Source organism: Rana temporaria, chromosome 1, assembly GCF_905171775.1.
Source record: "Rana temporaria chromosome 1, aRanTem1.1, whole genome shotgun sequence".
Classification (NCBI taxonomy): Eukaryota; Metazoa; Chordata; class Amphibia; order Anura; family Ranidae; genus Rana; species Rana temporaria.
Window position 1 is genome coordinate 482520627 of NC_053489.1, and position 11589 is coordinate 482532215.

The 11589-nt window shown below is 41.9% G+C and overlaps 1 protein-coding gene across 1 annotated transcript in view; it reads left to right on the forward strand.

Moving 5' to 3' along the window:
- The window catches only part of CENPE (centromere protein E), a 176040-nt gene that overhangs the window by 116170 nt on the left and 48281 nt on the right, over window positions 1-11589 (forward strand). The window contains 8 exon segments of the mRNA XM_040346326.1: window positions 61-97; window positions 100-165; window positions 168-274; window positions 369-591; window positions 675-814; window positions 817-888; window positions 1054-1125; window positions 1127-1220. Of these exon segments, the coding sequence (XP_040202260.1) occupies window positions 61-97; window positions 100-165; window positions 168-274; window positions 369-591; window positions 675-814; window positions 817-888; window positions 1054-1125; window positions 1127-1220 (811 nt within the window).

Below are 11589 nucleotides of genomic sequence, written 5' to 3' on the forward strand. Positions count from 1 at the left end.
TCATCTGGCATTCCATTCATCAATGAATCTTGTGAAACAAAACCTGGGTCTTGTTTACAGGACCTTATGGTGACCGTTTCCAGTGTGTATGCTAATCAACTCCATTACTAAGCAACCTTTCAGTGGAGCTCCAAGATGAAGTTGAAGCACAGAAGCAATCACTGGTGCTATACAGGAGGCGATGTCTTCAACACATTTCAAATCATTAGAATCCCTACAAACTGAATACTTCAAACTGAATTCTCAGATGCAGACTCTGCTCAACAAGTTTAAGGTAAGTTAAGCATTCTGCTGTCAGGTTTTTTTTTTTTTTTTTTTTTTTTTTTTTTTTTTTTTTCATGCTGATTTGGTACTTTCCTGTTTATTAGGTCATCTATAGAAATGCTACTGTCAAGGAGGAACACTACAGTTTGGTGAATGGCTATGATAATGAATTGTGTGTAGTACAGAAGAAAAATGATGAGCTGCTGTTGCAGTGCCAGAGCCTAGAACAGAATGGCACAAAGTGGTCTGAGAGCGCAGCAGAAGAGCTCAAATTCTGTGAACTTGAATTCTTAAACCACCTCCTCTTCAAGAAAATGGATGTCATAAGGTAAAGCATAAGCTGTTTGCTTGCTAAACTGATTTCTGGTGCAAAGTTTTAGCTTATGATGATTTTTTTCTTTCTGATATACAGCGTGTGGAAGATGGCTTTTCAGAGGTGCAGATCTCTCTGAATAGTGTGGAAGGGGACCTTACAGAAGAGGTGAAATCTAAGAAGAAGTTCTTATCTGGTTGGAAGAGTGCAAAGGTTTTACACTTTGATGCCAAAGCATTTTCAGTGAGGGTATCATTCAAGAAAATAGGAGAATTTCTGTTCTTGTCCAGCTTTTATCTAAGAAATTAAAGGTAAATTGCCTATAAAGATCGTTTTTAATGCACTCTCCCAGTCGCCTTCCCTTTAAGTTTTATAGAATGTCGTAATTGCTTGGCTCTGTAGTTTCTGAAATGGCATGTGTGAGCAGAGTAATCTTGGGTATTTTATTTTTGTTTTCCTTTTTTTTTTTTTTAAAGGCCGTTGTCCGTCACGAAATAAAGCAGGACACAGTGGCATACCTAAGACAGCTTGATGAAGTTTTACAAGAGAAAAAAAGAGAAGAACAAGGAGCTATTGCAAAAAATGCAGCTTTTTGCTCCGTCTGGAGATTCCAACATTCTAGAGGAGGAAAATACACGATTGTGTGAGAAACGATAATCTGCAGGCAGAATTAAAGGTAATTCTTTTCAAGATGGAAGTATCTTTTTTATTTACTTTTTAGTTTGTATTTTTCTAGTTTAGTGATTAGAAACAGAAGTTATATGCTGTCAGGTTATACCAGTGTTTCTCAACTCCAGTTTTCAAGTCGCCCCAACATGTCATGTTTTCAGGATTTCCCTCAGATGAAACGGTTGTGGTAATTACTAAGCAGGACACTGATCAAATCACATCTGCAAAATAATTGAAAGCCTGAAAATATGACCCGTTGGGGGGGCTTGAGGACCGGAGTTTGAGAAACACTGGGTTATACTGTCGCTTATTGGTGAAATAGAAACTGACGACCAAAAAAAAATCTGTGCCAATCTAGGATAACCCCTCCCCTACCCAGCAGTTCCTTCGTTTTTTGTTTTTTTTGTTATTGTTTTTGCTGATAGGTTCTAAGGATCAACATCCTATTTTTTTTTTTTTTTCTGCTCTGCCTGAAATTGAAGATTTTTTTTTTAGAATAAATCAATCAGGATTTTTTTTCCTACATTGTTGCTTCAGCTGGTCTCTTCATAAGAGACATCTGGTTTGATGCTCTCTTATCCTAACTTTGGAGCACCAGACCCTGCTGGACTGGATGTGCATGGCTTACTCTGGAAGTGACATTTAAACCCCTGTAGCTGCCTCACTATAAGCACCGCTGGGCACCTTTTGAATTTCCTGCTTCTGCAGGTTTAACGCAGAAGGGGTTATCAGTAAGGGACTGAGAGTTGACATTCACCAGTTGGGTGTCATGTTTCACTCTTCTTACCACCATTCAATGTAGAGGAAGCAAAGCTACATGCTTTATACCCGAAGTTAGTTGCATCCCGCCATGTGGCGGCCCCATGCCTTTATCTAGACAGGGATGGTCCCACTGCAGTGGATGACACCATCTTGTGCCTCTTAAATCCAGGAATGTGTTTTTCTGTACATTTTTGAGGGCATGGACATCTAATAATAAGCCCCTCTTGGCTCTGTCTGGTGAGTTGAGTCCCATGCCTTGTCATCACATAGGACTTTAGTTACAGTCTCTCTGTGCTGAGATTCTCTCGGGCTCCTGCAATACCTCAGATTGGTTTGTACAGGAGAATGTTTCTGCCTTAATTGATGTGATACATACTACTCTGCATCTGAAAGAGCAGCCTGCTGTAGCAGTAAGAGTTCTTAAAGACCTAAGGCTGCAAAGGAATTTCCACTACACCTATTAAATATATTTCTAAATGTAGACTGGAAGCACCCTAAGAAAATCAAAAAAAAAACAATTAATAAAAAAAAAAGAGTGGAGCACAGATTTTACATTTCTGGTCATACCAGACCTCTTGTTCTGCTAACCCAGGCAGGACCTTCTGTTTTTAAAGAGTTTAAAGCCCAAATCCAAACGCAACAAACACCCCTGATTTTTTTTATTTTTGTGTTTACATGATACATAGGAGCAACAAATCAGAAACTGAACATCACAAAGATGTAAAAGGAGGAATTTTTACACTATGATTGCAAAATTTGTTACAACTCTGAATACATTATAAAAATTTTATAGAGAAATTATGACACTACTGAACTTTCATTAACCACTTAAGACTGCCTAACGCTGATATACGTCGGCAGAATGGTACAGGTACGGCGCCTTTAAGAGCCCAGCCGTGGTCGCGCTCGCGACCCGTCTGAAGCTCCGTGACCGCGGACCCATGGACCCGTTTGCCGCCGGTATCCCCGATCTGTCACTGAGCTGAAGAACGGGGTGAGGTGATGTAAACACATCTTCCACGTTCTTCTGTGTGCAGTGATACTGATCATCTGAGTGAGTGAATGATTTACAGCGCAACAATTGCGAACTGAAGGCGCTTGGTCCCTTTTTCTTCTGTTTTCTCCCTCAGAATAATGGGTCTTGAGTTTTTTTTTTCTGAAGGCCAGGTGATCAATTTCCATTCGGATGTTAGTTGGTAAGGCGTTCCACAGTCAAGTCCTTGGAATGCAAATCGACGTTCTCCTTTGGTCTTGTAGCGGCTTTGGGGATTTGTATCTTTTCCCAGCATGATGTCACACCTACAGCCACGCCCCCTACAGTAAGAATCACTCCCTTAGGCACACTTAACCCCTTAGCGCCACCTAGGGTTAACCCCATTCACTGCCAGTGTCATTTTCACAGTAATCAGTGCATTTTTATAGCACTTTTGCTGTGAAAATGACTATGGTCCCAAAAAGTGTCAAAAATGTCTGTGTCCATTATGTCATAAAAAAAATCGCTGATCGCCGCCATTGCTAGTAAAATTAAATAATATAAAAAATGCCATAAAACTATCCCTTATTTTGTAAACGCTATAACTTTTGCGCAAACAATCATAAACATTATTGTGTTTTTTTTTACCAAAAATATGTAGAAGAATACGTATCGGCCTAAACTGAGGCGAAAAGGTTTATTTTTTTTATTTTTTTTTTATTGTCGCTCTATTTTTGTTTATAGCGCAAAAAATAAAAACCGCAGAGGTGATCATATAGCATCAAAAGAAAGCTCTATTTGTGGGGAAAAAAAAAAGCAATTTTGTTTTGGGAGCCACACGCACGACCGTGCAATTGTCATTTAAACGACGCATCTAAATCGCAAAAACTGGCCAGGTCCTTTACCTGCATAATGGTCCGGGTCTTAAGTGGTTAAAACACTAAACGATATATTTTTTTATCCATAAACCTTCTCTACTTAATGGCCCTGTAATCAGTTTGTCAATACTGTTACATGCTCCAAGACTCCCCCCTCCCCCCACTTCCATATGCATGAAAGGGCAGTGCAGTTGTGGTCATGTACACTGCTCTATGCACCCTATAAATCCCTGACTTTCCATCTCCGGTGACAAGAGAGGGTGACTCTGTTCCTACATACAGGGGACCATGGAGAATGAAAGTAGCCACCCTCCAACAGGAAGTCAGGCCCCGTACACACGACCAGTTTCTCGCAGAATTCAGCCAGAAACTCGATCGGAGCTTAATTCTGCCGAGAAACCCCCGTTGTGTACACTTTCGGCCGAGGAGCCGACGAGTTCCTCGTCGAGCCATATCTCTATTTCCTCGTTGTTCAATGAGAAAGTTGGCTCGCCGAATCCTCGCGGCTTCACACAGAACTCGACGAGCATAACGATGAATTTTGCCGGTCGAGTTCCTCGGACGTGTGTACGGGGCCTCAGATCACAGCACCAAAAAGGGGATTTGGGATTTGCAGGAGACAGAGCAATGGAAGACTTTTCTGAGTTGTGTGTGTCTGTGTATGTATATAAATATATATATATATATATATATGTGTGTGTATGTATATAATATATATATATATATATATATATATATATATATATATATATATATATTTTTTTTTTTTTATTCAATGCCTTGAAAAAGTGTTCATGCCCACTTGAACAACCAAAACCGTAAATGTATTTTATTGGGATTTTATGTGATAGACCAACCAAAGTGACACATAATTGTGAAGTGGAAGGAAAATGATAAATGGTTTTCAACATTTTTTCCCCCTAATTAATAAATCTGAAAGTGTGGGTAAATTTGTATGGCGCCCCCCGGAGTCAATACTTTGTCGAATCCCCCTTTTTACTGCAATTTTTATGGGGGTGTCTCTACCAGCTTTGCACATCTAGAGGAACATTAAGAAGTTACACACAGGTGGACTGTGTTGGTCTATCACATAAAACCCCCAATAAAATACATTTACGTTTTTGGTTGTAACAGGACAAAATGTGAAAAACTTCAAGGGGTATGAATACTTTTTCAAAGGACTGTATACCGGTGCATCTCATAAAATTTGAACATCATCAAAAAGTTTATTTCAGTAATTCAATTTAAAGAGTTAAACTTGTATTTATATAGATGCATTACACACAGAGTGATATATTTCAAGCATTTATTTTCTTTTAAAGCAGAACTCAAGGATTTAAAAAAAAAAAAAAAAACATATTAGTACACCACCAGTACACAATTATGAAACGCACAGATGAATCCTCTGCTCCATTAATGTGCTAAGGCTTAGCTGTAGGCAATATATATATATATATATATATAATATATATATATATATATATTTATATATATATATATATATATATATTATATATATATATATCCTAAACCTGTACTGTTCAGGAGATATTCACTTTGCATGCAGCTGCTGTCAGCAGTGCATGCTCTGTGATGTCCGGCGATGCTGCCGAACCTTGCCGGTAAGAAGTCACCCGTGCGCATGGGCGGGAGTGATGTAATCACAGCTCCGGCCACTCACAGCGCCGGAGCTGCGAACCCGGAAGACACGCCAAGGGAAAAATGTCAGCTCCCTCAGCGGTGACTGGAATCAGATGCCAACCCTCGTTCTAAGGTAAGTATTTCATAATAAACTAGTATGTGGTGCATACTAGTTTATTATGCTTTTGCCTTACAGGTTTTAAAAATTTAATTAAATTGTGCGGGTATACAACCGCTTTAACATGCTATAAAAAAGACACTTCCATTTACCCTCCATTATCCCCTGAAAAAGTCACGTGACAGTGACGTAACACGTTTCTTTTTAATAAATACGTTATATAATGGTAATACACTACGAGAGTCTCCTGAGACCCAGCAATCCCCAATAACGTATAGCAGCGGTCATCAACCCTGTCCTCAGGGCCCACTAACAGGCCAGGTTTTATGTATTACCTAGAGCCCAGGTTCACACTGGGCTGCGGAGTGAAGCCGTGCGAGTTCAGCTGAACTCGCACGATTTCACTCCCGCCGCAGTCCCGAATTCAGAGACATCTGTGCAGGTTTCCCAAATCGCAAAAAGTAGTACAGGAACTACTTTTTAAAATCGTGCAGCGCCGGCAAATGCCGCCGATTTGACATCTTAAATCGTACCAGTGCGAACCAGACCTGAATACTAGACTAGAATACCGAAATCACTGAGCAGCTAATGATATCACCTGTGATGTGTTGTGTGCTTGTTAGTGGACCCTGAGGACAGGTTGATGACCACTGATATAGAGGATTGGAAATTCATAACAGAGGACCCCTAGAGGCGATTCTATGATATGCCGCCATCCCTGGGAAATAACAACATATGCTGAGTTCAAGAATATTTAAAGTGGTTGTAAACCCTTACAGACCACTTAGACCTACAGGTAAGCCTTAATCAAGGCTTACCTGTAGGTGCAAGAAATATCTCCTTAACCTACACGGTTAAGGAGATATTTTTCAAAAAACGGCCACCGATGTCTACGGCGCATGCAAGAAAAAAAAAGAGAGTGTAATTTATGCTCCTAGAACGCCTGAAGGTGCTCCCTGCATGTTGGGCCTCTGTATGTGGCCACGCTGTGTAAAAGTCTCACACGTGTGTATCACCATACTCAGGAGGAGTAGAATGTATTTTGGGGTGTAATTTGTGGTTATGAATATGCCATGTGTGAGAAATAACCTGTTAATGTGACAATTTTGTGAAATAAAATCTTAATTTTGCAAGGAATTGTGGGGAAAAAATTACAACTTCAAAAAACTCAGCATGCCTCTTACTAAATACTTTGGAAGGTCTACTTTTCAAAAAGGGGTCATTTGGGGGGTATTTGTATTTTCCTGGTTTGTTAGATGGTCGAATTTCAAAAGAATTTTCTTTTCAAAAATCAGAAAATTTGTGCGTTTTGTGTTTTGATGACGCCACCATTGATTTCGAAATTCGACCAACCAAACCTTCAATTTCACCTCATGTTCCTACAGAAAATGATTTGTGTCTGGGAGTCTGCTTTTATTTCTGGGAATTTTCTTTTTCTTGCACATGCGCATTTCTTTTTCGATTACATTTCTCGCACGATTCTCCCATCATTTATTAGAAAATCGTTAGTTTTTTAAAAAAAAAATCCAACATGTCCGATTATTAAAATTCAATGGCCGTACAAAAATTGGCTGTTGCCGCAGCCCACTAATGGTGTGAAAAGAACAAAAATGATTTCGAAATTCGACCCGTGTATGGCCTTAGTGCCTCAAGAAATTAGATAGGCCATCAGTACATCAGGTGTTATCAATTTTCAGTGATTGGCACCATAGATTGTACACCATGGATCTTCAAACTATGGCCCTCCAGTTGTTCAGGAACTACAATTCCCATCATGCCTAGTCATGTCTGCGAATGTCAGAGTTTTACAATGCCTCATGGGATGTGTAGTTCTGCAACAGCTGGAGGACCGTAGTTTGAGGATCCCTGTTGTAGACTCTATGGCCCCTTTCACACCTGTCAGTTTTTTCGGCGGACCATGAACGGACGCTCCATGCAAGTCTGTGGAGCGTCGGATGTCAGCAGTGACCATGTCCGTTGACATCCGATCCGCTAAAATCAGATGTATGGCGATACATTCGCCATCCGTCCTGGCGGATCGGAGAGGTTGAGATCTGATGAAAACGGACATGCTGTCCTTTTCGTCCGATCTCTCCATAGCAAGCAGTGGCGCTCGACAAGCCCCTCCCCGCTCAGTGAGCAGAAAGGGACCTTGTCATCCGCCGGCTCAGCGGAGATCAACGGAGAAGTCTCCCGCTGAGCTGGCGGACTCCGTGGCAATGGATCCGCCCCGTGTGAATGAGGCCTATAACTTTCACAAAGACCAAATTATATACACCGATTTGGGTTATTTTTTTACCAAAGATATTTAGCAGAATACATTTTGACCAAAATTTATGAGAAAAATTACTAATTTGCAAAATTTTATAACAAAGAAAAAATTTTTTTTATTTTTTTCACAACATTTTCGTTGTTTTTTCATTTATAGTGCAAAAAATAAACTCAGGAGGTGATTAAATACCACCAAGAGAAAACTATTTGTGTGAAAAAATAAAAAAGGACCAAAATTTCATATTACCCAACAAGTCGCTGATCACCACCATTACCAGTAGGGTTGTCCCGATACCACTTTTTTAGGACCGAGTACAAGTACCGATACTTTTTTTCAAGTACTCGCCGATACCGAATACCGATACTTTTTTTTAAATGTGTCCCCAAATGCAGCCATGTCCCCCACAGATGCAGCCATGTCCACCACAGATGCAGCCATGTCCCCCCACATATGCAGTCATGTCCCCCACAGATGCAGCATGTCCCCCCACAGATGCAGCCATGTCTCCCCATACCTAGACGCCGCCGCCTAGTTAATCCGCGTGCGGGGAACATTACAGCTTTCATTTGAAAAGCTGCGTGTTCCCCGCCGCGCCGCGTATAGACACTCCCCCTTGCTCGGATTGGACGGGTGATCTGCACCCTGATGGACAGATCACCCGTCCAAACCCAGCAAGGGGGAGTGTCTATACGCGGCGCGGAACACACAGCTATTCAAATGAAAGCTGTAATGTTCTCCGCGCTGATTAACTAGGCGGCGACGTTGCGGTATGCGGCGGGGGGGGGGAGTATCGGATCTGGCATTGGGGGCGCAAATGCTCAGTATCGGTACCGATATTGGTATCGGTATCGGGACAACCCTAATTACCAGTATAGTGTTATAGCTGCATAAATTCCAAGCTATATACCATAGTTTGTAGATGCTATAAAACTTTCACACAAATCAATTCTTTTTTTTTTTTTTTCAAATAATTTTTATTAACCACTTGAGATCCGCATAGACGAAAGACGTCCACAGTGCGGCTCTCAAGTGCCGAGTGGACTTCCTGTTGTTGACATTCCCGGGCGCGCCGCTGGGGGCGCGCAGCAGGGAAACAACGTGCCCCGCATCTCTGGGAAGCCGATAAGTGTGCCTGGCGGCCGCAATGTCCTCCAGGTACCCGCGATTGCGGTGACAGCAGGGACGTGGAGCTCTGTGTGTAATGATGGGGTGTAAACACAGAGCTCCACGTCCTGTCAGGGAGAGAGGAGACCGATCTGTGTCCCTTGTACATAGGGACACAGCATCGGTCACCTCCCCCAGTCAGTCCCCTCCCCCCACACAGTTAGAACACACCCAGGATACACATTTAGCCCCTTCCTCACCCCCTAGTGTTAACACCTTCACTGCCAGTCACATTTATACAGTAATTCGTGCATTTTTATAGCACTGATCGATGTATAAATGTGAATGGTCCCAAAATTGTGTCAAAAGTGTCCGATACGTCCGCCGCAATATCGAAGGCCTGACAAAAAAAATCGCAGATCGCCGCCATTACTAGTAAAAAAAAAATTAATCATAAATCTATCCCCTATTTTGTAGGCGCTATAACTTTTGCGCAAACCAATCAATATACGCTTATTGCAATTTTTTTTAACAAAAATATGTAGAAGAATACGTATCGGCCTAAACCGAGGGAAATTTTTTTTTTTTTTTAAAATTGGGATATTATTATAACAAAAAGTAAAAAATATTGTGTTTTTTTTTCATCATTTTCTGTCTTTTTTTTTTATAACGCAAAAAATAAAAATCGCAGAGATGATCAAATACCACCAAAAGAAAGCTCTATTTGGGAAAAAAATGATAAAAATATAATTTGGGTACCGTGTTGTATGACCGCGCAATTGTCATTCAAAATGCGTCAGCGCTGAAAGCTGAAAATTGGTCTGGGCACGAAAGGGGGTTTAAGTGCCCAGTAATGAAGTGGTAAAAAAGGTTTTGTCATTTTACATTAACAAATATATGCCCCCCTAAAAAAAGCAAAAAGCAAACGCTAAAAAATTGGAGGTTTAAAACCAAACTACTGCAAACCTACCGCCATACCAAAGGTCCTTATGTGCCCACACTTTATTGTTCCAAAAGGTAGCATAACCCCAACCAAGGGCCAGATTCTCGTAGATCGGCGTATCTTTGAGCGGGCGTAACGTATCCGATTTACGTTACGCCTCCGCAACTTAGACGCGCAAGTGCTGTATTCTCAAAGCAGTTTCTCCGTATGTTGCGGCGGCGTAGCGTAAATAGGCCGGCGCAAGCCCGCCTAATTCAAGTTTGGAACAGGGGGGCGTGTTTTATGTAAATAACTTGTGACCCGACATGATTGACGTTTTTCACGAACCGCGCATGCGCCGTCCGTGAAATATCCCAGTGTGCATTGCTCCAAAGTACTCCTCAAGGACGTATTGGTTTCGACGTGAACGTAAATGCCGTCCAGCCCCATTCACGGACGACTTACACAAACGACTTAAAATATTCAAAATTTGACGCGGGGAACGACGTCCATACTTAACCACTTGCCGCCCGCCAATGACAGATTGACGGTGGCAAAGTGGTTGTAGAATCCTGACTGGACGTCATATGACGTCCTCAGGATTCTGAGCCGCTGCGCTCCCCCGGGGGCGCGCATCGCGGCGATCGTTGTTGCAGGGTGTCAGTCTGACACCCCGCATGCTCGAAATTACGCCGCAAATCGTCATTGCTTTAGACGTGAACGTAACTTACGTACAGCCCTATTCGGGAACGACTTACGCAAACAACGTAAAATTTTGAAAACTTGACGCGGGAATGTCGTTCATACTTAACATAGGATACGCCTCATATAGCAGGGGTAATTTTACGCCGAAAAAAGCCTGACGTAAAAAAATGCGCCTGCCGGACGTACGTTTCTGAATCGGCGTATCTACCTAATTAGCATATTCATTGCGTAACTATACGGAAGCGCCACCTAGTGGGCAGCGTAAATATGCAGCCTAAGATACGACGGTGTAAGACACTTACGCCGGTCGGATCTTAGGGAAATCAATGCGTAACTGATTCTCTGAATCAGTCGCATAGTTACGACCACGCACACTCAGAGATACGACAGCGTATCAGGAGATACGCCGTCGTATCTCCTTTCTGAATCCGGGCCAATGTTTTTTAATTAAAAAAATACAGTAAAGTTAGCCCAACTTTTTTTTTTATATTGTGAAAGATAATGTTACGCAGAGTAAAATGATACCCAACATGTCACGCTTCAAAATTGCGCCCGCTCGTGGAATGGGGACAAACTTTTACCCTTTAGGCCGGAATCACACTAGTGCGGTGCGAATTTCAGCTCTCTTATCTCTGCAGAGAGATAAGAGAAGTGTTCAGCAGATCCATTGCATTTTAGGTGCATTTTAGCTGCGAATTTGGAGACCTGGGAGGGGGAGGGGGAAGTGTATTGAGCTCAATGACAGAAATACTGAAGAGAAATGAACACTCTGCGATTCAGCTGCGTACCCATAGAAGATAATGGTACTGAATTCGCACCTGAGCCGCACCGCAAGACCTAAAAAACGCACCCGGTTTGGCGGCAATATGCAGTGCGAATGCTTTGCACATATGTGAACCAGCCTCATTGAAAACAATGTATTTTGAAATGTTCTGCGAATTGGATGCGGTTTAAGCCGCACTCAATTC